This window comes from Talaromyces rugulosus, chromosome II (genome assembly GCF_013368755.1).
Source record: "Talaromyces rugulosus chromosome II, complete sequence".
NCBI lineage: Eukaryota > Fungi > Ascomycota > Eurotiomycetes > Eurotiales > Trichocomaceae > Talaromyces > Talaromyces rugulosus.
Window position 1 is genome coordinate 3845885 of NC_049562.1, and position 25283 is coordinate 3871167.

Here is a 25283-nt window from a genome sequence, read left to right on the forward strand (position 1 = left end):
GAAATTAATCGTCCGCTGCGATCGAACGGCAGACATGCTACTATTGTAACACTTCTCATGAAACGCCTCCCATGGAATTGGACTAGTCGTCATCAAGTCGTTAGGCATAGTATACCAATGCCTTCTAGTCACACTTTTGGCGATTAATCACTCACTTCGCGCCGATGTTAAAAACCACGCTTCGGAATGTCCCAGCTGTGAAGCGAGCGTAAATGCTCGGTCGGATCGTTAAGTTCGGCTCTAGAACAAACATGTATTAAACATGCAGCAATTTGTTGCCATTCCTGAGGATGATGTTGATCCTCATAGTCCTTTCACTAAGGTGTTGACATGAGCTGAGGTTTCTAAAGGGCAACCAAATTGTCGTATTCCCTCCCCCAGCCCTTCCAACGGGTTAAAATACAGTATGTCATGAAGGCAACCAGAGCGCCGACCCTTAGAATCTCACGACGTCTTCGCAGAACCAGACATAAAGCCTGCTGCTGCCCTTGCAGTAGTCCTCCTGGTAGACGGAGGATATGTCAAGAAATTACCCAGTACTATAACAAGGGTACAAAGCAAAACTCTGCTCCTGGGCCGTCCACCTTGCAGCTCTCGTATTTTGTGAAGATCGACAATTTCGCGGAGGCCGTGAAACTGAAGTCTTCTCTGTCGGCACAACTCTCTTCACGTTTCCTTTTCCTTTTTGTCATCATTAATCGCAAGTAGCAGCTGATTAACGCTCTCCTATAAATGCTGAAAGGTGGTTGCAAACAACAGTGGAAATAACTGAAGAGACCGCAGTTTTCGGAATAATAAAGACAAAATTTGTTCCTCCAGATTGCAAGAGTAACAAATCGACTTTTCCCACTCTCCCACCACATGTGGCTCGTCTAGGGAAACCCAAAAAGACATTTCGGCATGACGGCCATTCTCGTCAAGCCCAAGGTAAAGCCTGACAGGCTTGAAATCTCTCCATATATCAGACAGTACCATTCGGAGATCTCTTCAATGTTCTCTCTCTCTATCTCCAACTTTTCTACCCACGCGTACCATGATACCTTTGAAATTTGCTGGTGCCACCTGCTCACTAAATAGCTAATTGGTTTCGACAGAAGGTAGCTGGGGTGGTCGGTGTCGTAGTCTTCGATGTACGGGCCCGGGCCGAGTTCAAAAGGGAAAGGTGGCTGGATAAAGAAGCGAAATTCGTCCTTGAGGAAGGAGAATTGTTGGCTCATGCTGAGGAAGTTATCTTTATTGTCGTTGATTGTACCAGTTGTGAAACCGCCGAGATTTCTCTCTTTCCATCAAACTTCAACGACTGCAACCATGTTACATCGTAGCTCACGTATGAAATCGCGATGTGGTTTGTGGAATTCACCGCTCGTAATAGTGCTTGATTCCAACAAGATTGAGGTTAGAAATAGATACCAGGAAGGCGGTTCAAGTGGTAGTCCTTGTTGTCGAACCACTCCTGGATATCCCGGAATTTGTTAACAGTTTCCGCAGTTGGCACAATATGATGTTCAGAACGATTCTTTTCGATAGACACTGTGGATTCCTCCAGGTCAATCTCATTGGTGTATTTGGCGTAGTAACGAATCGACGGTAGGTTTTCTTTTTGCCACTTTGCCGAAAGGGGACGTCGTCAGGCTTAATATATTCACTATCATTCATGACGACTATGACGACTCCCCACATAGCCACCTCTTGATTGTGTCCGACTTCCAAATAGAAGACAAATCGTTCACGATCAGTTCCGTGTACCGTAGCCATTTTTGTAAGTTGTGAAGTAAGACAACACAAAAACGAGTGATCTTTGGTAAGTGGGAACCACTCCTTCTCTCGTGGTGAAGAACTGGTCGAGAAGGGAATGGTTGATGTCAATAGTGAGCAGTCAACCGAAAGAAGAGTGCTAGTTGTAAAAATAGAAAGAGGAGGTCTCCATGGGTGAGATGTTGGTAACCTTTTTCAACATAGAGAAAAGCAAGTTTTGCCGCTCGTTATTTCTTGATATAGACTTTGTCATATCAAATGTGTAACGAAAGAACTGTGTGAGGTGAGGAGAGGGGAGAGGGGAAAGCCGGTCTTTATGTGCAACCTGCAGGATTTTCGGTGCACTGTCCTGGAGTCGGTATGTAAGCACCGATAATATTCATGTGGATATCCGAGGGTGAAGTGGCAAGGCGGTGTGAAATTGTAAAATTTGAAGTGTCGGTTGAGCCTAATAAACAAAGAGAATGGATGAATGGGACGAAGGATGCTGCCTGCAATCAAAAAAGCTGCCAGGGTTTTCGTATCATCAATGACAGGCATGTTCCTCGATCCATCAGGCAAAAGGGTCTACCAAATTGTTCTCTTCGCAATATATCCGCCGCTCGTTCAGCAGCATTTCTATCTTATGGAAGCTGTCTAAGAGATACCCATGAACTTTGTATTGGGCATGATTGGCTGTAGTAAGATCATCCGCGTAGAGAATTAATTTGGAATTATTCTCGATAAATCCAAGCTCCGCGGCGCTAGGACTCATAATATTCTGCTGACGCTAATAATTTTGGGGTGTATACGGGCGCTTCAGGCAAGATCCCATATTGGCGTTCCTTCGAGCCGTGGAGTAGCATGAATGAGGCTAGGAATAGGATGTTGACTAGCGGACTAAATAGAGTAAGATAGTGCCGTCGAGAACATCTAGGATTAGACATGGATGCCGCATTAGTGTCTCGGTATTTTGACTGCTGATGTATTGGTGCCTGTGATAAACCACAGATTGACTGGCCAAAAGACAAGAAGATATTCTTTATCGGAATGTGGTTCCAATACTCTTGATGGATAACTTTTGTAGTCCCTCGGAGATGAACGAGATAAACTCGCTCACACATTTCTTGCTTTGCAAGGTTCGCCAATCTTCCAGACTGAGTTGCTGGAAACGGACCTGAGCGTTGACCTTTTCGAACCAAATATTGACAACGCCAAACCATGCAAGCACGTTGTATCGATGAGACCGTTTTCTCCTAATACTATCTGCTGTAGTATTCGTCTAGATGCTCCAACTCCACCACTTGAAATGGCAACTGCCGATTCCTTCCTAGTCCGCTCCTTCTTAGACTCCTCGTTGAGCTCTCAGGGTCCAGCATGCAATGATGTATCGCTTTTCCTTCCAATCAGCCAAGCAACCAGTTGACCAAATTCCGTTGAGACCTCATCTAGCCTTTTGTTTAGGCGTTTTTGCTCTTTTTGCAAGGAGGAAATTTAGGTTCCCCCATTATTGACCAAAAACATTGAACAGATACAGATGGCAGAACCAACCTTTGGTTATAAAGTTAACCAAAGGTACACCCTCCTTTTTTGGAAGAAGAATCAAGACATGGTGGGTTGTTACTAGCGTAGTCACCAGCACCCCAAGGCACTCCAACGGTAATTGCCATAGTAATATCTGCGTTCAGCCCTAAAAGGGATCATTGCCACAGCGACATCTGGCCCTCTTTCTCGGCATCGAAATCCGTCGAAACATGAGCACAGATCAGTCTCAGCATGTATGCTATTTTCTCTTCTCTGCGTAGCCGTATGTATCAGTCTGCGGAGCGATCTCTTCGTGATCGAGGACTGAGTTCGTTCAACATCCCGCATTGCTTCCGGGGAACTACTTGGTGAATGGTCGAAATTTGGCCGTTCATAGTCATCGATCCCGTGAAAGCTATTCCCATCGGAATCCCCTGGTCATAATCAATAACGACAAATCACCAGTTTGGCTATTTCTTCTGAAGAGACCATTGACCGAATATGCGCAGATCAGCACTCCACCCTTGCATTTGCCTCTTTTCACACTCCTCAATGTCGCATTTGAGAATGGTCTGCCCAAAACTGGGTGCCTTGAGGAACCAGTCTCACCAACTGTATCGTTTCTCGATACAACCCTTTGCGCGTGGGTGAAACGCTGTCATTGCACTGGTTATTGAGAGATCTGGTAGTTCACGTTCCTATCGAAATAAGCCATAAAGATCCTTTCACTTGTAGTAGAGATTCACTTGTAGTAGAGACGATTGATCAATAATACTTTCCAATGCGCTGATACAATCTGAAAGGTAAAGCAGAATATGTCCCACGGCTTCGAACATCCGCAAGGCTTTATGCCCCATGAATTGGCATTCGCTTCATGTAATGGTTTGAGCTCACGTATATTCGTTCATAAAAATCAAGTCACCAAGCATTTTCCGGCCATTATATACTACCCTCTCGTTATGGAGGTGTGTTCAGTCTTGTGCTGCCCTCGCCCAGGCTTTTATTGGCCAATTTTATGAATGCTTGCATTCACTTCCTGTCAACTCCTTCGATGATGAAGTCAAACGTCTCGTTTCTCCATATATGGTTGGTACGCGATGCTCCGTCTACTTCGGAGAACTCGCACTTTTGTCTTGCCAGGTACTAATCCCGGACAAGACTTCGTACCATCTCGTACCGCACTCTCAGGGCAACAATATTGCTGTTGTCGTTATCAATAAAACCTTGGAGATCTTCGCGATAGAGAGGTGCGATTAAATCCTGGGTTTCGTGCTGCCTTGTTTTCCCGAGACTAGAGAGTAGAGAAGTTGGGGCAGATATTTCCGAGGCTATTCCGGACAGTCCTTGCAGTGAAGGTTTCGTTCTATTATCCCTTGTGCAATTGTGCCTTGGCACTCGCTTTAGGAGATAAATTGGCGGCCGTCAAGGTTGACTTGCTGGTCTATTTGGCCGCATATTTAGCCTTCGTTTTGCCCGGGACTTGGTCACAGCGACTTTGGAACCACTAGATGTTATCTTTGTCATGGTATTACTTTTCTTCACTTGCATAGGCGCCTTCTTTGTGCCGAGAGAACCCCTTGGGCATGGGGTATGTGTGGGTTTCGTGATTGGTTTATTAACCACCACTTTATGCCTCGTGTTTAGTAGTGCAACGCCCGAGGGTGCATAAGAGACTCGGCCCTGTTTGAATAGGTGGTAGATTTGTTTCTGTACCGCATTCCAGGCACGAACAACGCCACATGAAAAAGGCGAGGAAAACCAGACAGCACCTCTTGTAATCATGGTTTTCGCTCTCTCTTTTTTCAGTCAAGAGAGCTATCACATATCAGAGATCGTTAACTTGGCGAAAATAATATCCTGTTCATTGATTATTATTCCAGATCTCATCATGATTGAGTTCATCAGTGTTCTCTGACGAGCCTGCATTTCTAGTTCTTGTGACTGGAGGCCAAAACTGGCGTTCTGAGATGGCAATGAGACCATGTGTGTGTGTGTGTGTGTGTGCGTGTGTGCCTAGTGGGCGTTCTCGTGTTTCTCAAAAACATGTAGTTCGGATGCGCTTTCATATTGTTTCTTTCTAGCTGTTCCTTTTCCTTGTTTCGGAGGGTGGCCCATGTCTTGGACGCTGTGCCCATCACCAGCAAGAATATTGACCATTATTGTGCCAATCAGCAGAAAGAGCCCGCAGATATCGCGGTTGTGATCTCTATCATTTCATGAAATAGGGAATCTATAACTCGGCTTGTATCGATCATTATGTCCATCATCGTGGCTTTTAGCAAACAGCTGCTGCCCACCCTCAGAGGCCCTATAGTCAGGGTATTTGAAGTTATACCCATGACTAGGAACTTGGTGTTTCGTCCCCAAATTGAGTAAAGGCGCTTTATGGCAATTTGGTACAGGCGATGTCGCAAGATCGTAATCGTAATTGGCGGCGAGACATCGGATTTCTTGGTTGTTTCGTCCCCCAATACTTAAACCCACATGATTTTCTTGTTGGGAATGTAGTATCGACAGGAGGCAAGAAATATGGAGCAGTCACCATGTATTTCCAGTAACGAAAAGTCCATTGGGGGAACAGTGAAGGAAGAACGATAGACTGGACGCACAAAAAATCCAGCTGCAATGTTAGGTTCTTCGTTTGGGTAAGGTTGCCCTTTGCATTCAGCAAGGGACAAACATACCACCCCCTGATGTGTCTGAAGCCATAGCCAATAAAGCTATTGTCGCCATCGTGACTAGCTGCCGATAAGCTGGCTGAAGTCGGGACAGACACTTCCCCCATAACTGGAGGTGTAGTATTGCTCTCTCTCTCTCTACCGGAGAAATTGTTCCTTCGCTTCACTAATTTCCACCACTGGATCATGTCCAAAGGTAGTTCAGATAATAGCTTATTATCAAAAAAACTCCAAGGTACATAGCTCTGGCGTTGTAGTGTAATTGGGTGGCTATTGGCCTGAAAAGCCGGGGAAAGAACAGACATGAAAGCGGAGGAGGTGACCTCCTTTCCACGCTTTGCATGTTTGTGTTTCAATCCTATAGCTCTCTCAACAATCTCATGACATCGGCATTGACATAGGCCATATGGTTTCCCTAGTATGCCTTCACGAGAAACTATCACACACAATAGGGCCGGAAGATGTCTCGTTGCGTCGCGCATAGTTTGACTGTCTATTACATAGATTAGTATCAATAGATATAGCATGCATTCAAAGAAAGTAAGGTAGTACTCACTGCTCCACATATAGTGGACTGTATAAAAGGTGTGCCAGCTAGCAGCGGCGGCAACTCACATACGGAGTTTGCTAGCACAACTCCACCACTATGTGCAACCGATATAGATCAGTACCAATGGATATAAAATGCAAAAGAAAACGTAGTGACTCAAATAGTACTTACTATTCCACATTTCTGTCTCTTTGTCATTGGAACGACCTTGTGAACCTGTGCAATAACGGGTTCGACTTCATCGATATCTTGCGTTTTGATATCGAGGAGAGAAAAGACATTGGAGATATCCAGTCGCGTCTCGTATGCTCAGCACCAAGCCGAGAGGAAACCCCATTCATTTCCCCTTCATCTCCATCAAGATGCCATGTCGACGCCTGCGTATCACACCACGACCCAGTGTAGACTCTAAGGTCATAGTACCGAAGACATGTAGTCGGGCTTTGCGATACGCGCGATAGCGACGATCTGGCACACTTTTGTTGTTGTTCATGGCCATCGGTATTGGAGCCAAAAGGAGAGAGGGCGAGAGGTCGAAGGTGGAGATTGCTAGATCCCGAAATGGAACTGGTACCACGGTTGGCTCTTTAAAGAGCACCGAAGCTTCGGAACCCAGGAAGTAATATCATAAAAGATATTACTTCGAAGGGGTCTGTCCTGTTGCAGACGAAACGAAACGAAATGCCAAAGCACTAGGGCTAACTCCGTATAATAGAGATACCGGAGAAGGATGGCGAAGGAAATCCAAGAAGTAAGAATGCCAGTGAAGGTCTGAGTATGAAAAATAAAAAAGAGAAGGAGGAGGAAGAGGGTGGGAAGACCTTCTTTTATACCTGAGCAAGGGCACGCAATTCCCAAGTATGCCCGGTGATACCCTTCGGGAAAAAACGGCCCTGGGCCTAACCACCAGCAGCTCAAGCAGCTTTTCCTGTTCAGGAAATGCATATATCCACTCCAGAGCTTCTAAACAATGAAATTACTGTGGGATTTTCCATGCGGTGCTTCTTCTAGCCTCGGAAACCAGTATATTGGACATGTGGCAAGCTCCAAGGCGGCTGGGCACGGTCGAGAACGAGACTACGAGTGCGGCTGCGTCCGGTGATACTGTCATGAGCCTCTATCCCCTCTTTTTAGATAAAGAATCGATACCGACAGAAGTAATAGCGTTGTGAAGAATCCTCAGGAGTGGACAGAGCGAGTGGGACATATCCACAGGATCCTGGGATACATACATTTCGAGCCCACCCGGTGAGCATTTGTCTTTGTCCAAGTCGGGATCTTGATGGCTAGATCGAGAGTTGGGCTGTTTGAAGAGTGGCAAATCCTTTTTCGAAAGGAAAGATGTAGCTCCGGTGTGACATGGCTAGCACCAAAAAGGGCAGCTAGCTGTGTAAAGCCCGATCCGTTTGCTCTTTTGTTTTTCCGGGGGGGTAACTTATTGGCGGAAATGGTCTTTTGTTTAATAGTATTGGATAGCGGTGTACGGGGCATAGCAGAGGAAAGAGTCTCGGCTTTCTGTATCTATTATCTCATTTGATTGGTAGCTTCCGTGGCAAACAGACAGAAAAACGCTTGACAAACAGGCCAATCGAACACAGTAAAACATATCAAGGCATATATACATACCTCGTATTGTAGAAGGTGAAAATGAGCTAAATAATATGTACTAAGAAACAGTAGACTGAAGTCCTATTGTTGAGCCTGACCCAGCTCCCGACACTCCTGACACAGTAAAATGCCACAGCGACCACAGAAATTAGCAAAGTTTTCAGTACGAGGAAAATCCTCCACAGGGATCTCTTTTATTGTCCCAGTGTCCAAAAACTCTTGAAGGCCGATGTAAAAATACCCCTCTGGACGCGGAATCAGGGGTCGCCAGCAACGTGCACACTCATCCTGATAGTCTCCCTGACCAGCACCGCCTTTCAGTGTTGAATAGGACTCCTCCCAGGTGTGATCGCAAGTAAAAGGATGGATTTCTTCAGCGTCCGGCTCTCCTCCCAAATCCAAGTCCGTGTCCCAGTGGGTTCCTGCGTCTAGATTGACCAGCCGTTCTGTTTCTTCTGGCCTGTCTTCTTCCTGCTGATTATTGTTTGTTCCTTCGAAATACTCGTCTGCCACAGCGTTCATGTCATCTTCCATTTCCTCGCCTTCCATTTCCTCAGAGCATCCTTGTTGTTGGCAATCCCGAATCGGCCCTGTGCACCACCAACACCACTGCGCACCGCAACGGCATCGTATGTGTTTGCATCCGTATAGACGGCGTACTGCTGCATGGCATCTGGGACATCTCTTGATCCCCCAGGCCTTCAAGAGAGCTTCCAGTTCTGGCGGGATATCCGAGACCTCAGGACACGGGTCCCCCGGATGAGACAGTTGTTTACACGATATACAAACGCGAACCGAGCACTTTGGACACGACACCGTAGTCGAAGCCTCCTCATCTGGAGGCGTGGGCGGCGGCGTCTGAACACCAGCTGGATTCACGGTGGCCTGGCTTTTCGCCGCTCTCTTCTTCTTCGGAAACAGGCGAGGGGATATAAATGCTGAACATGTTGGTACAGGGCAGTACAGCCGATCGTGTGTGCTCCATTCCTCGAATTTTTCCTGAAAGAGCGCCATTTCATCGACCGAGAGAACCCGACGGCCGTAGCTGGCTGGGAGGGGGCTGCAGCAGGTCGGCGGCATTTGGGTCTCGTCCTTGCAGGCGTTTAGAAACATCTTGCGGATGCAGGCGTCGCATGTCGGGCTGCGGTGGTTCTTGCATGGACGGCTCACGGTGGCCTGCAGCGGCTCGGGAATCTCGTCGTAGCAGAAGTAGCATTTCACCGTGGGGGTGTTTTTGTGAGTGTCTGTGTCGTCGTCGTTGTTGGTGGGGTTGGTGTTGTTATTGTCGTTATTATTGCTGGTCGACTGATTATCTGGTGATGGTGATGATTCCTGAGGCTCAACAATCCGCACGGCAGGAGCGACGACGACGCCGTTAGGGCTGCGTCGGTCAACCGCTGCCGGCGTCTCCTCTGTCTCTTTGGAGAGGTAGCAGCCCATCGTTATCTATTTCTGATCATCGAGAGACTGGAGAGAGATAGAGAGAGAGAGCGCGTGTGAGAGCGAGAGACTCAGTGCAAACAGGTTTACTGAGGGGAAGAAAGGACGCAGGACGCCCGGCCCTATTTATGCCAGCTCTCGAGAAAAAAAGGCACAAACAGGCAGCCCCTGCTAAGGTTACTCTACAACACCCAACGCCCCAGCCAATACACCGCATTGCCCAATAACGACACTCCTCGGTAGGCCATGTTGAGTCACTTGTGCCAGGGCTGATCAGGCTGCAGTGCAGTTACAGGCCTTTTGGTCGGGGAACCATTTCTGGATAGGTTGCAAACCAAACGGCATTAGTCCGGGAAATCATACAATTTACAAACAGACACTCATCAGTCGACATGGGTCTGCTTTTTCCTTGCCTGTGACTGGCTTGCGAATGCATGCATTAGCTCTCTTTAGCTCCAACGTCGAGACTGATGCCTGCGCTGTGTACCCGCAACGTTGGCTAGTGCTGAGGTTGCACAGCTATTACTGGTTTACAGAACTCTCTATCACTTAACTACGACTTACGACGATGACTCAATAAAAGAGGATACTGCACTTATCCTAGGAAAATATCGTGGCGGTGGAACAGAAAAAGCTGTGCAAGATCGTCAATTCTAACTAATCAAATATGAGTGAGTCATTTCCCCTCTCTTATCACGAATGAGGCTGATTTCTACTTTAGCGGGGTTTTTGTGGGGGTAGCAGACCAATGAAAACCTAATTCAAAACTGCTTCTTTTTTGGGGGGGATTCTGTCAAGGCACTTTGCTCGTCTTGGCCAAGGTATCGTACCAGGTTACACTGCCTCGACTTATTTTTTTAGTGTTTATTTTGCAAGAGCTTGTGTACCGCAAGGCACAGGGGGTTATACTAGTCTGAGAAAACTTTAAATATCGAGATGAATATGCCAGAGTTAGCCTCGCCGTCTAGCATCAATGCAGTTTAAACTTTAACCAGGGTTAATTTTGTATGTAATTATTTGATTGCTGTTTGTTCAAGATCTAACTACATTGCCCGCCATTTCCGAGCCCTAGGGTTGATATAAATACCCCTCCATGTGAAAAAGACACACTTGGAGGCTTCATATATAAAATAAAGTCTAGCTAGATACAAAAGTCAAAGTACAAAAGTAGCGACAGCAAGTTTGCATCAACAAAAGGTAAATCGCCAACGAAGAAGGGGAAAAAAAATCACTATGTACAAACCTGTAAACATGTTTCAACAGAAAAGGAAAGAAAAGAGCGAGAATAGCAAGGAGAAAAGCAAAGTCAACACGACTGGTCGCTTAATAAGGAGGCCGTCCGATACCACTCGTAATCTTGCGTCGATCTTCCAGCGTTCGAGATTTCCCCCTCGTCAAGCCCGGTGTTTCCAGCGTCAACTGAATCTGGTCAAACTGCAGGCTGGATTCCTGCGGCAAAACGCCGTCGAGCAGCTTATCAACCTCGAGTCGGGAGGACTGTGAATTATTATTATTATTATTAGGAGTAGTAGGAGGTGACACGAAGGCGGTGGGAGTGGTTTTTCTGGACGTATTGTTCAGGCTGTTGTTTGATTTGCTCCTCTTCCCGCTCAGCGATCTTCCTAGTTGTTGCCCGCTACTCTTGTTCAGGAGAGAGCTATTTCTGGCAAAATTCACAGGTGTTGCCGAAGGCGAAGGGTGGTCTGAACGTGTGGAGCTTTGTCGGGACAGGTTGGAGGAACTGGTATCGGGAAAGCCTCCGGGGATTGCCAGGCCAGAAGGAAGCGGTGGAACTGGTGGGATATCGTCTCCAAGATCCGTAAATGAATTGTCGTTGCTATTATTCTTGCCTGATGATGGGAAAACATTGGCTAGTGCGGCTTTGGGGGTTTCCGAGCCATCTCGACTGGCACTCCGTCCGTTTTCTCGGATAGACTGTGGTCGGCTTTCCGTTCCAAAATCGGATGTGGAAAAGGTCCCGCTGACTAGGCTTTCGGTACTGGAACTTGCAATACTGGCGGCGTTGCTGGCATCCAGACGACCGCGTAGTGGACTCGATCGACGGACATTGGAGTTGCCACCGACCGTCAGCATTCTCTTCAGGTCGTTGACACGGATCGTCGAGTCTCTGTTAGACTCCACAGGCGAACGATCTGGTAAGCTAGCAGAACGAGGAACCTGGAAGCCCAAGACGCCGGTACCAAAGGCGTCGGTACCGTTAGTATCTTGGCGATCCGGCGATTCTCGGTTGGGCGAATTTCTTCCAAACCCATTCAAGGAACCATAGTTTCGCTTGGCTGAATTTGCATGTTTTGAACCGGCCAAAGATGCCGCTTTTATCTTTTCCTTCTCCAGAATGGCCAGACTGGCTTCTCTAGACCAGGGAGAGAGCATATCTTCCTTGATGTCTGCAGGCAATTTAAAGTCCTGGTTCGGGCTAGAGAATGCCTGGCCGAGGGCCTGAGGAGGAACGCTTCTTCCCGGCGAGCCTGGCGGACTTTGAGGCGCGGCAATGAGAGATGCAGTATAGGCATTTTCAACCTGTCGGACAATGTCCTCGGTTGCAGAAAAGACGTGGAAAGGCTGATCAATGTCTGACTTGCTGACTTTATTGCCACTGTGCGGGATCTGGCTCAAGGGCAGAGGTGGAAACTGAATGCATTCAAGCCATGCCCCGCGCTTCTTGCGCTTCGAAACTTCGCCGTGGATCGCTGCTCCGACTTTGGATGTCTCAAAATCAAACTTTTCGGTTAATGCTGACAGATAACCGTATACCAAACTTCCGATGTTGACTTGAGCGTCTGCCGAACTCAGAGACTCGCTCGGCGGTACTACCTCCTGAAGTTTCAACACCATAGGCAAACCAAACCGAATCGCATTGACTCCAAGGTGCTCAACCAGACTGACAAGAAGGAGGTAAACCACAAAAATTTGCGGGTCAACTGAAGCAAACTCGACAGCAATATCGTATAATGTCAAGTGAAGAAGCTGCAGGAAATTCGAAGATACCGAGACTGGTTTTTTATCGTTGGCGGCAGAAGATGCCGAGAATTTTCTCCCACCAGCCGATTCTTTTTTGGATTGAGATCGAAAAACTTTTTTAGTTGCGTCTTTCACTTGAAGGTTGCTTTTGCTAGTTTCCAGTTGAAGCCAAGAAAGAAGAGCATCGGCGTAAGCAGTTTGCACTTGACGATCAGAATCCCTCAGAAGCCACTGTGTTCCTTCCCACACCTGTATGCCAACCGGGTTTCGCGACACGATGCCTGCCCCTGTCGATGCGGCCTTTTTGAGGTTGGCGACGACAAGAATATCCTTGACTGCTTGCAAAGCTGTGATCCTCGCATCTGCAGAATAAAAAAAGTTCTCTGATTGGCGTTCATTTGTACCAATGGGGATCTGGTTTGTGGATGCCGATGGTTCCAAGACCGTATTGACGGTAGCGCCTGCAGTGGCATCTAATAAAACCGGGGGTCTGATTCGCTTCAACAATGTCCGAATCATGTCGAAGATCTGATCGGCGTAATAGATGTGGGTAGCAAGATCCCCAATGCATTGCTTCAACAACGACGCCAATCTTTCATTCTCAGGTGTCAAAGTATGGCTCCGTGGAGAGTGAGTGCTAGCTTTTTCCAAGTCCCCGTTCACTGCCGCACTGCCCGCGTTGTCGCCCTCTTTGGTAGCAGGCAGCTGGGGTTGAGAGGATGGGGGAGATGGCGTCTGGAGCAAACGAAGAATGTGTTGGACAAAGCCAACGAGAACATCGATAACACTCAGCCCAATCATATTCACAGGCGATTTCAACAACGAATCAATCAGCGAAGCCATGACTATTTGCTGCTGGACAGGAAGGTCGTCGGCGGACATTCCTCTCAGAATTTCAACGGCGGTGAACAAAACGATGAATCGATCTTGAACAGGACACCATTTTGCAATCAGTTCCATGAGCGATTGCGCCCAGGCGCTGCTGTCTTGCTCTTTCTTTTCCGACCCCGAGTTCTCATGGTGGTCCACAATGAACTCTAGTGCCAAACCTGCTGCTGTGCGGATCTGAGAACGGTTGGTGCTCACGGCAAAGATGCGTTCTAAGCACCGCAGCGCAATAAGGCGGACTTCCAACTCGGCTGCTTTGTCTGCATCTGCAGTAGTACCCGAGGCTTCTGCCGCGTCTCCTGCTGGTGGATCTGCGGTTTGGACAGTGGCCGTACTCGTCCGACGATGATGCTTTGGTACCTCATTCTCTGCCTTGTCCGAATTCTGGGTTTTGAGATGCAAGGAGACCAACGTTTCTTCGTCATCTGTATATAGATTCTCCAAAATGACCGGTACAATGATCGAAAGCTGCTTTCCGCCGTCGCCACTAAGTGACTCGGAACCAACCATACTTTTGATTGCTCTCAAGCCGATGTTCTTCAGGCGCAGTGTCATTGGAAGGTTGTTGGCGGTATCAAATGTGCTCTTGGTCTTTGACGAGGCAAATTGGGCGTAGCTATGCACAATGTTGAGGTACTGCGTCGCATATTGTTGTTCGGCCGCGAGAACTGATAGGTCCTGGCTACTACAGAACATTTCAAATGTCGGAACCGTTTCTTCCACCATAGTGACATCTTTAGAACTGATTACAGTTTCGATAATGGTCAGAACCGAGTTAGCGTATAGGGGTAGTTCCCGGGGCAATTTTTCGACGAGCGCAGTGAGAATTTGAAGGACAACCTGGACATTTCTAGAGCAAATCAAATCCGAATCAGCTTTGAAAACGCATGGCGACACACATGGTAATAAAGCAAAAACTTACCCGATCCTTCCCTTGGAGACATCTCTGGCAGCCTTTTTCTCAAGAAAGGCGCCCACCTTTGGTAGCTTGCTACGACGCGTGCTAACATAGTACAAGAGATAAGAAAGTTCACTCGAGTTCGGCTTCACTTCCAGCACCCCCTTTTGATAGCGAGGAAAGCATTTCAGGATTAGAACCTGGTGCTTTGGGCGACAGGATTGGCGCACAGCATTCATGACGCCGGTGGCCGGTTGGTTGAATTGGATATGTTCGCCGTGTTTTTTTCCCAAGTCTTCCCAACGCGCGAGTCGATTATTATTGTATATTATTGTATGTAATCGGATTCCGTATATTCGATATTCGACGATTGCGAGGTTATATTATATATCAATCAGTGTCATGGGATCGTTGTTTTTTTGGGTGTGGTTGGCTGATGATGTAACCGTTCAGCCTTGGTCAGGCAAAAAGGAGTGGCCGGTAACGTGCGGGAGTGGGCAGAAACAGCTAAAGTCCGAATCAAGCATTTCCTGTACAATTCATCATCGCACCCAGAGTGCCATGCACGATGGGATGAAGAATGGGCGAGAGAAGAGAGTAGAAAAATAGAGTTGGGTAAAGAAATCGGGGGGGAAAGAAGAAAGTGATGGCTTGGTTCCGTGGCCTGAGAGGCTTGGGGCTGGTGCGGTGGAGAAAGCGGAGGAAGCTTCCCCTGATTGGTAACTGAAGGCTTCAAGATCGCGAGAGCATAGGTAAAAAAAATAATACTGAAAAGCCCCTCTTTACTGTCGGGCAGGTCGAGTCGTCTTCGGCGACAATTAAGCTGTTACGCAGTGGTGAGAGGATTGATCATCGACGCCAGAGGGACGGAGAGGAGGCCTGCCGAGGCAACAATTTTGCGATCCGGTCGTTTGCGGAAACCCTTGTTTACTACTAACTATATAGTACTTATCGTATATATTGAGGGTTTATCGGACTAGCCAGGTACAAAAGATCTTAAAAGGTAAGATATATAGGTACAGCATACTCGGAATACATCTGGCAGTATGTCAAGGGAACTCTCAATGTATGCCCAATATCCCAATCACAGCCGACAGCATGTCGCATCCGAAGTTTGCTGTTGGGACAAATACCAGGCTGTTGGGAAAATATCGACCTCAGTTGTGCTGCATATATTCTTGTTATTCGTTCGCGACGGAGGTTTTTGGTGGGGTGTTGGGAGGTTTTCCTTGGTCATCCTCGGTGACACGTGCAGCGAGGCGATCGACGAGGCGGTTTGCGCTTTGGAGTATGGGTGTTCGCGACTAACCGAAGCCCGACATATCGTTTTTTGTTTGTAGTGTTGCTATTCGAAGAAAAGTGTTGTTTTATGACCGGGATGTTTTGAAGATCGTGCGTTTCACCGCCATATTAACCGAGCGATCCCAGTAGATACCCATCAGGATTCCGACAACAAGAAACCCATGTCAGGAGAAAGAAGTCATGGGTGACTATGTCCCTTGCAATTCATTGCCTTCTTCCTCTTCTCCTTCTTCTTGTGTCTGCTGATCTGGTGCCGCTGGCAAGTCGACGTCACCGGCGAGCAAGCCTTCGATCACCTGGGGTCGGATGATATCGCGTCGAAAAGAGTCTTCTTGGAGCAATCGCAGGGCGCGTAGTGTGGCACCTGGGTGGGTTAAGAACTGCGCGTATTCTGGTGTTTTCCAATAGGAGTAGAGGTAGGCGAGATAGGAGTGGAAGGACTGGGCTTCGCGCGAGGTCGACGTTGTTTCACCGCTGTCGCTGTTGTTATCTTCCTCGTCGACGGTAGATGTGCCCAGCAGATTGGGGAAATTGACGGCCAGGTGAGACAGATAGTACGGATTGGCCAGGGACAGGACGAATTCCAGCTCGAGAGTGAAGCGTGGGTTCGTGAGCGACGGCTGAGGCGGTTGCGTGTCCATGATGACAGCGATCAGAGAAGAGAGGGGCGGGAATTGCGTGTTGGAAGAGCAATGATTCAATGATTCACATCCGGGCTGTCTGTCCACGACTCAGGCCGAGACGCTGGCCTGGACGTTGTCTCTATCGATAGTCAGGATAGAAATAGTAGAAGTGATACAAAACGGAATCAACTGCCGGGCCCACTTAGTCAGCATTGTGGGCTTTGATTGGCCGCTGCGCTACGTCTTTGTTTCTGCGGTTTCTTTCCAAGAATCATCCTCATTACTACTTACTAACTGCTCACTATTAATAGAGAGAATGCGCTGGACAGCTCTCTCTCAGCACATGGCCACCTCCAAGTGATGCCTGAATCCCAAGGATGCTCTGTCCCACTACCAGACGAGCGACACGAGCCTGACGTCAGCGCTGACAAGGGTCTATTCAGTGCTGCAAGGGGCGTCACACTCCACACATCGCAGCCGGATCCTTGACTGCATGAGGAGGAATTTCCAGTGCCGGCTTTACAGATCGAGACCTCCTTGGCGGAAGATCTCATATGGTTATCTACGTGTCGACCGTCCCTCGACGTCACGGCATTCCACACTGTTCTTGGAGTACGTAGATGGGACAGGCGAGATGAACAGAAGACAAACGGGCGACTCACTCCAGGTGAGACATTTGTGTATCGGTCAAGACACACAAGACGCTCTCCAGGTGGGGTGAAAGGAGCCCATGCATGTAATTCACTTGTTTTAATTAATAATAATTAGTACTGCGCGAGGTGTGCTGTCGCCATCCAACCGGGACCGAGGTCCACATACGAACCTGATTGTCTGCATGGTCTAATAATCCAGGTCGCACTGATGGTTACTTGAATTGCACCAAGGGCGCATGCATGACTCTTAGTCTTTTGGCTAGGTTTCCTAGTGTCAATTTTAATGGCTTTCAACCGTGAGCCCTTGGACGTTAGGACCGTATACACGAACTAGTTCTTGGCACTCCTGCACGAGACCAGTAGGTAGAACTTAGAAGGCAATAATGGCAGAGAGAGCCATGCATGGATAAGTATCCGGTGTGTTAATAACTTGATAATAATCAATAACAAGAATCGCAGTGGAACACAGCGACAGAGATTAGTAAAAAGACGTTGCGGCCTTAGCCCTCAGGCGCCAACGAGACCACCGCCCCCTGTTCCTTCCTTCCGCCGCTCCTTCCCCAGCATCGCCCGCTAAGTCAACCTCGCTTCGGCTGCTTCACCGTTGGCTCCCCTCTTCTTCTTCTTTTGCATCTTCTCCTTCTCCCTCTTCCTCCTCGTGTGCGTTCGTGATCCTCTTTCATCCCTGTTGTGCGTGTCTATCAGACTGCCTGGCATCTCGCAGTCAGCCCGCCACAGCCAGTCCTCCAGAGCGGATCCCCCTCTCCCCTTATCGATTGGCAGTCTGCGTACATACCGTGCCTAGCAGCAGCAACCGCCCCGGCGATCTTTCTTTTTCGCCCACGGTCTCAACAGGGGGGTCCTACTTAGTGGCCGCGACTTAATAATCACCGCAAATATCACTCTGCCATCTGTCTCCCATCCCCTACTCCCAATTGTCAACCCATCTCACCAGAGACGAAAAGCAAAGCAAAGAAAGGAAAAAGGAGGGTCTACAATAGGGGGAGAAACGGGACGACAACCCGAGGGGACCCAGGCCAAATTCCAATCCGACGGATTCTCGCGTGCTCTCTTGCAATTTTTTTGAGGGAAAAAAAATAATAAAAAACAAGGTTGGCATAGCCATTTTTGGGCGCCATCTGCAACAATCGCTGGTGAAACCGTTTTGCACGACGATCGGGGCCATCAGACTCTTATTGTTTCAAAGCCTCCTGGTGCCCACCTCTCCAAGCCTGTAATCTTGCCCGCCTGCTTCATTGCCGCCAGCATACCCGAGTCAAGCGCCATCTTCGCCGCTGATACGCAATTGCTTGCGTTGACCTTTTCAACCATTCAGCGCTCATTGTGGTGCTGTGGTTGAGTTGCTCCGATACCCCCCCCCCCCGTCCTAGCCACCCACCTTCTCTGAAGTCTGATACGAGTCACCATTCAACCATCCCCTATCAGCCCAAAATGTCGCTCGCACCGATTTCTGTGCCAGGTTAGTGACCCTTTATTACAACCCCCTCCTTCTTGTTGCAGATTCGACCAGTTGTTTTATATGAACCCCGTCCATGCGACCTCCCAATTTCACCCGTCATTCCACCTTTTTTTTGTTCTCTACTCGTGTCTTTTCTTTCACCTACAAGACGATCCTTTCGTTCAACTTATTTGATTGCTAACACCGCCATTCTTCAATCTGTGCAGAGCGCAAACCATCCCCGCAGCTCAGCGTGAACCTGGGCTCAAATAACCCCTTTCGAAACCGTACTCTCTCTCCAGCAAGTCCTGTTTCTCCTGGTCTTGGCTCACCCGGTCTCGCTTCTCCTGCTATCCGACCGGAACGACCCCGTTCGACAAACCCTTTCTTAGACGACACCGAAGTCCTGTCGCCTCAGTCTGCTCCGGCCGGAACTATCAAATCGCCCATGAGTGACAAGAACCCGTACACCGGCAACGCTGCCGAGCTTTTTGTGAGTATCAGAGAAATTTGTTTCATTTCCAGGCACTGATATTTCCCTTCTCTTCCAGGAGAGCCTCTCACTGAACAGCAAACCCACGGACTCCCAACCCCAAGACACTAAACCCAAAGAACGTCGTCCACCACCTCCCCGCCCAGACAAGCCGCATTCCTCTTCGCGACCACGCCCGAGTGGGCGGCCGGATGGTCAGGGTTCTCGTCGTGATCGATCAAGGGATAGAAACCGATCAAAGGACAGACCCCGTGAAAAGGATCCCTTGGACATCTTTGCAGACCCTTCCGAGAAAAAGGAACGCCGCCCGGAGCGGCCTCGTGACGCACGTCCTCGCCCACGCCCACGCCGAAACTCAGAGTCCTCCATTATGGAGAAACCGCGACGCATGGACTCGGAAGATGATAAAAGGCGACGCGAGAGACGCCAACGTGACGGGAAAAGTCGCTCCAAACGACCACAAGGTCATCGACTAGACTTAATTGACAAGCTTGATGTTACCTCGATCTATGGTACAGGATGTAAGTTTTAACAGGTTTTGCAACTATCTTGTTCAAGCTGACCTTTACTCTAGTATTCCACCACGATGGTCCCTTTGATGCTTGTAATCCTCACCGAAACCGAAAAGGATCACGACAGGCTCCTATGCAGGCATTTCCCAAGGATTCTAAAAATATGGCAATCGGCGGCGCCGGGCCTAACAACGCGACTCTCGACTTGGCCATGATCCATGGTCACACGGCCGAAAGTTATTTAGACTACAACAATGGCACCACCAAGAAAGGCACAGGCACAGCCGCGTTTGACGCTACTGCTCGCATAGAACCCATTCACGGCGCGGAAAGCATGGGACTCGGAACAAGTACCTTCCTCGAAGGTGCCCCGGCAAGTCGTTCCGCGATTCAACGTCGCCAGAGTGAGACCGAAAACCCAATGTCTCAGGGTGGCGGGCTCCAGCGCAAGAAGAGCTTGGCACAGAAGATTCGAGGCGGTATCAATCGACCTAGCACTGGAAGAATGGTTTCTCCAGAAGGACGGAGAAGCCCGTCGAGCGCAGAAGCTACTACTAGCAACCGAGCCAACGAAAGAAACCCTTTTTTCCAGGACGACGATGATGCTTACGAGAGCAAAGGCGCAAAGATCGAAGAAACCTACCTGTCGACGCGGGTACGAGCATCCAGCAGCCCAAAGAGGAGCGTCGCCCTTCAGCGGGAAACCACAAATGGGTCCACTGGTGGTGATGAGTTGAAGCCCAGCGGGGGCGGTTTTATGAATCGGATGAAAAGTCTTCGACGGCCTCGCCCTGAGCGCAGGATGCCCTCGGAATAGCTGGAGTTGAATTTCAGTTTTCACGGTCGTACTGCTTCTAACTAAGCGAGGTTTCATGTTCACTATCTAAGTTTTATTTGCTTGTGTTTTTTTTCTTCCGCTTTTGAATTGTTTTCAGAGATAGTTGGTATTGTATCAGCCGCATAGCTTGTTGCATAAGGCTATTTGGTGACTGGCGTCTGGAAGCCATATGGAGTTGGTGCAAAATGGGATTCCCAGGCGAATAGCAGCAGAATTAGTAGTATTCAAATTTATCATACGTATTCCGATAGTATTTATCCAAGTAACGTTGTCTAATGTGATCATTCGAGTGGAGTCTAGCGTCCCACTTTATTCCCATGGTTTGCGTCCCGCCACACCTATACATAGCACTTTTACAGTATCAAACAGTCGATGGGGTCCTCATCACGCGATGTGAAGTGTGAAGCGCTGCAGGTTAACCTTCGTCACTAGACCATGGATTACACCAACAAGCCAAGTGAATAAGTAAACAGCCACCATCACCATGGCCTCGAGCCACGATGTCTATTCCACCCAGCCAGCCTTTCCCTTTCTCGCCTCGTCTCTCCTAGCTCCTTATGACATGAGAAATGCAGCACGCAGCAGCGGCGGCGGCGGCGACCATCAGACAGCAACAACTGCAGATGACCGTTCATCATGGGATTTGAAACCCGCATTTGACAAGTTCTCTGGCGTGTCGAGATATCGAAACGAGTCGCGATTCTTGTTCCGGTGCGGAAGCACGGTTGGAGTTTCGTATTTGAAGGAGTGGTGGAATACGTCGAATCCGGATATGAGTAGAGATTTACTTGGGCAGGTAGTGTTTTCTTAATATCTTTTTTTTTTTGACATCCTAACTATTAGATTACAGATTCCTAAAAGACTGCTCTCGCGTTATCTTCTCGGTCTACAAAACAAGCAGACGACTCAAAAGGGACCAAGAGTGTACATTATCCGACCCAGTCATTCTTCGACTTTTGCACCAGATGCGCTGCTCGAGGCTATTCTTGAAGAAGAACAAGCAAGCCGCCGTAGTCCTCCTCCTCAAACAGTGCTGTCGCGCGATCAGGCGATTGATCTGTTGGATTGTGTTGAGCTACTCACCATTCACGACTTTGCGGCTGCTACGCGCGCTATCAGTCAGGTGTCGGATAGGTTGTATGCGATGCAGCAGCAGCTTCGACAGCCAAAGACCAATAATCAAGATGATCCTGCTCTTGGTCAGGAGGAGGAGGGGGAGGAGAAAGAGGAGGATGACGACAACAACAACAACAACAAGCGGAATCTTCCATCAACAGTCCTATTCATAATCGAAGGCCTCGACGCCATGGCTGAAAACGTCATTCGCAATTCCGATGCTCTGCGAGGAAGCGCGGTGTTGACACCCGCGCTGAGAACGCTGACGTATCTGTCGCGGAGCTATGCTTCGTTTTTGTCGATTGTGCTGGTTAATACGACGGGGTTGGGGTCTCATCCTCCTTCTCGGTCTTCTCAGCCTCCACCGGGGCTGTCAGTGTCACAGAGTCATGATGGTGGTGGTGGTGGTGGTGGTATGAGTAATAATAACAGAAACAACAATATGAAAAGCGCCGGGGGTTTATACTCTGTCTTCTCCCGGACTCACAGACAAGACAATAATGACGACGACAACGACAACGACACGGACGAGCCGCTTCCTCTTTTACATACTCTGCTTTCTCGAACCATGGATCAGGCGATTGATATTCATCTCCTCTTTCAGCTTCGCAAGAACCAGTCTCTCGTCGAGGTTGTCAAGGACCGTACGGGGGATGGGCTTGGGAAATGGTGTGTATGGAGTTGATTCAAAAGGTATTACATCGTTGTACTATTTGTTTGTTTCCTTCTATATACAGGAATCCTCTCTAAAATAATAAAGCATAAGCCAAACTCCATTCTTTTCGTAACCTTGAACTCCATCTAGAAATACAAGCGACATGAATTGATGGAGGGTTGTGGGGGGGGAAGTAATTATTATAACTCTTGACTGCATATACGCAGAACAGCACCCTCCACAAGTGCGTTCGCTTCTTTTTCGCACTCTTCAAAGTCGCATTTGAGCATGGCCTGCTCAAACTGGATGTCCTGTTGGACCAGTCTCACCCATTGCTTGTGGCGGTCACATCTTTTCTTGATACAGACACCACGCGACAGCTCTGCGAACTCGGCATCGACGTTTTTCTCCTCTTTCTCGTCGTCATCGTCGTCATCAGTATCGGCTGGATCTCGTTGCATCTTCGAATCTGTGCCATTCGTTTGTAGCTCTTCAGCTTCGAGTTTATCTTCCTCAAAGGCTTTGCGTCCAGCTTCGGTTTGCAGCCACTCGTCCAGCTCTTCTTCATTCCAGGCCATGCGCGCGTCAAACCCACAGATATCTTTCCACCCGCCCTTGGGTTCTTTCGCCTTTAACCGGTCCAAGACAGTCTTGGCTCTCGCGCGCACAAGGCCTAGGAATCGATCTCGTTGAACGATCATTTCGGCGCGGCGACGGTATTCGGCGCGTCGTTTTCGCAACTTTTGAAGTTTAGCTTCCTCTGCTGTGCTGTAGATGACGCCGGCAGGATGAATGTCTAGGCCCATTTTGTTGGTCATGTCGTATTCTTCTTCTACAGCAGCAGCAGCTGCTGCTGCTGTTTGTTTCTTTGATGATGATGTTTTTTCGGATTCTTTGTCTTCCTTTTTGGAAATTGGAGGAGGAACAACAACTGATGGTGGTGGTGAGATGAGGCGTTCGCCCAGTCGACGGAATTCGTCTGCAGACGATACGCGCATGACTACAGCTTTGAGGTCACCGATAGTCAGCACGCCGCCTCTGCTTCCCAGATCCTCTGGCATTATTCTTTGCTGGTTATCTTCATCGTCCTCGTCGTTTGTTTCCATGGGCGAATCGCCGTCGCCATCAACAACACTGCGGCTATCTCCATTGCTATTATTATTATTATTCAGTGCACGTATCCGATCAAAGGCCACGGGGGAAGGTTTTATAATGAGGCGCTGTGTCAACCGACGCATAAACTCGCGGCCGTGCTCGTCGGAGCAGTATTTGCTGATTTTTTTCTTCGACAGGCGCGCTGGTTTTCGGCAGTCTTTTAATCGACACATTGGTTTCCATGTCGTCTTGCCCTTGCCGGCTGCAGTGCAGTTGGGGCCTGTAAAATCAATGTTAGGATCGTCTACACAGAAAAACTTGTAGGAGCAAAAGGGCAGTAAATACTTACAGATGTATCGTTCAATCAACTCCTCATCTTCTTGATTGACATTGACACATTTCCCATGGAACCAGTCCTCACAACCGCCGTCGCACCCGATCATCCAGGTATGATTATCAGGTCTGCGGCAGATACAAAAAATCTCGTCAGGGTTCTCGACGTCGCTGTCATCGTCGTCGTCCCCCGCCGCTTGCTTTGTTGTCTTTTTGCCACGCTTTTTACCGCCTTTTTTGGTTCTCTCCGGCGGTGCCGGTGAGCCTGCAGCGGAGACAGACTCTAGCTTTTTGGTTACCCCTGAGCCCTTGCTGGCCTTGGAAGATGCCGGGCTATTTGACCGTCGCTCGCCGTTGTTGGCACCACTGTCCAGCTCGAGCGCGTCGAGTTTACGCTTTTTGGGCTGCATTTTTTTCGCCGTTGACGCTTTCTTGGTTGACGCAGAAGATGACGACTTGCGGGCATTCGGTCCCAATTTGGACGGGTTGAGCGGTGCCGACGGCGAGGATCTGTCAATCGACGATGCTCTCGATATCGAGCCGCGCTTCAGATCGGTAATCTTCTTTGGTGTCGGATGCTCGTCAGTTCCATCCAGTTGCGACAAATGGCCAGACTGCAGTGTTGGGCTCGTGGGGACCTTTTCGATACTCGCGGCAGGCGATTCGGTTTTCACCATGGGCTCTCCTCCATTTTGTAGATCGTGGTTATTCCGAGCAGTAGTAACGCTTTCATCAATGAGCAATGCGTCGTACAAGTCAGCCCATGCTTGGTCATGCGTAGACCTCTCGCCAGATGCAAAAATGTGTGATCGTTCGGGTATTCGAAGTAAACGATGAATGCGCTGTGCCCGGTCGTGGCCAAAGAAACCGCTTTGTCGCCATCCGAGGATTCCAACAACCCGGTCGTCGTCCACTATTATATTCGGTCGTACCATGTCATTATGAACAAAGCATAGTTCTTCGTCGCCCTCTCGTGGAGCAAACAGGATATCGCGCTCAACGTCGGGCACATCGGGTTGCGCTATGGCGTTCAGGTCTCGGCACATATACGACGGAGCAACCGGGAACTCGTCGACGGTCGCCAAGCGCCGGAGAATCCGCTGGCACTGTCTCTTGAAGTCCTGTTTCAGAGACTCTGAGAGGTAGTTCCAAGCAACCTCCAAGGAAACGCCCGGTATCCTCGTCTCAACCACCACGTTATTCCCATCGATCAGTCCGCAAAAGAGAATCGTCGGCACGGCGACCTGGAGATCCTTCAAAGCTTCTTCGGCCTTTTTGGAGGCTGTCAGTTCGTTCGCATTCAGCGCCGCCGCATATTTCTCCATCGCATGGCCTTCGTCATCAGAGTTCCCATGATCCACGCGAACAATCACCTTACCCACCGAAAAAACATTTTGCGACGACCCAGCCGCATTCAAAGAATTCTGAGGCGTGCAATGTCGGTCCACAATTTCCTTCCAGTAGACGGCAGGGGAGGAGGAGTCGTCGTCGTCGTCTGACTGAGCAGCAGAATGCCAGCCAGTGCTCCTAGGCACAAAATCGTCTGCGCGAGGAACATAGCGACCGTAGTGAGGGCTGCGACTCAGGTATGGGTCTTTCTTTGGCACCCGCATTGGGTCGGCTTCGTATGGATTCATCCCCATTTTTTTGTTGTTTTGTTCTCTTTTTTTTTTTCCAGTGCTTGATATGCGGTCGTGGCTACCAGAGCATTTGAGATCGCGTGTCGCCGGCGTCGCGAGACATTAGCAGTGGTGGTTTACTCTCTCTTTCTCTCTTCTTCTTCTCAGGCGATGTTGCGCGAATCTTCAGATGGAAAAGTTCAGACAAAACAGCTGCGAACTGATGCGGCAGTTTGCACGAACCACAAAATCGATGCCAAGAATATAACAAGAGTCGCAAATG

At 48.8% G+C, this 25283-nt stretch overlaps 6 protein-coding genes across 6 annotated transcripts; 2 read left to right on the plus strand and 4 right to left on the minus strand.

The window, feature by feature from the left end:
- Positions 1–8175: 8175 nt before the first annotated feature.
- TRUGW13939_03796 (uncharacterized protein) lies at positions 8176–9534 on the minus strand (the record flags this gene model as incomplete). Its single annotated transcript, XM_035486975.1, has 1 exon — positions 8176–9534. One exon carries the CDS (start codon positions 9532–9534, stop codon positions 8176–8178), a length of 1359 nt encoding a protein of 452 aa, XP_035342868.1.
- A 1323-nt stretch (positions 9535–10857) lies between these two features.
- TRUGW13939_03797 (uncharacterized protein) lies at positions 10858–14541 on the minus strand (the record flags this gene model as incomplete). Its single annotated transcript, XM_035486976.1, has 2 exons — positions 10858–14254; positions 14327–14541. 2 exons carry the CDS (start codon positions 14539–14541, stop codon positions 10858–10860), a joined length of 3612 nt encoding a protein of 1203 aa, XP_035342869.1.
- A 1251-nt stretch (positions 14542–15792) lies between these two features.
- Positions 15793–16245, minus strand: TRUGW13939_03798 (uncharacterized protein; the record flags this gene model as incomplete). Its single annotated transcript, XM_035486977.1, has 1 exon — positions 15793–16245. One exon carries the CDS (start codon positions 16243–16245, stop codon positions 15793–15795), a length of 453 nt encoding a protein of 150 aa, XP_035342870.1.
- Positions 16246–18332: 2087 nt separating this feature from the next.
- TRUGW13939_03799 (uncharacterized protein) lies at positions 18333–20161 on the plus strand (the record flags this gene model as incomplete). The annotated part of the gene is made up of 4 exons (XM_035486978.1): positions 18333–18360; positions 18567–18832; positions 18891–19353; positions 19407–20161. 4 exons carry the CDS (start codon positions 18333–18335, stop codon positions 20159–20161), a joined length of 1512 nt encoding a protein of 503 aa, XP_035342871.1.
- A 505-nt stretch (positions 20162–20666) lies between these two features.
- TRUGW13939_03800 (uncharacterized protein) lies at positions 20667–21983 on the plus strand (the record flags this gene model as incomplete). Its single annotated transcript, XM_035486979.1, has 2 exons — positions 20667–20978; positions 21033–21983. The coding sequence occupies 2 exons, from the start codon at positions 20667–20669 to the stop codon at positions 21981–21983; spliced, it is 1263 nt and encodes a 420-aa protein (XP_035342872.1).
- Positions 21984–22153: 170 nt separating this feature from the next.
- On the minus strand, positions 22154–25024 carry TRUGW13939_03801 (uncharacterized protein; the record flags this gene model as incomplete). The annotated part of the gene is made up of 2 exons (XM_035486980.1): positions 22154–23328; positions 23398–25024. 2 exons carry the CDS (start codon positions 25022–25024, stop codon positions 22154–22156), a joined length of 2802 nt encoding a protein of 933 aa, XP_035342873.1.
- Positions 25025–25283: the final 259 nt, after the last annotated feature.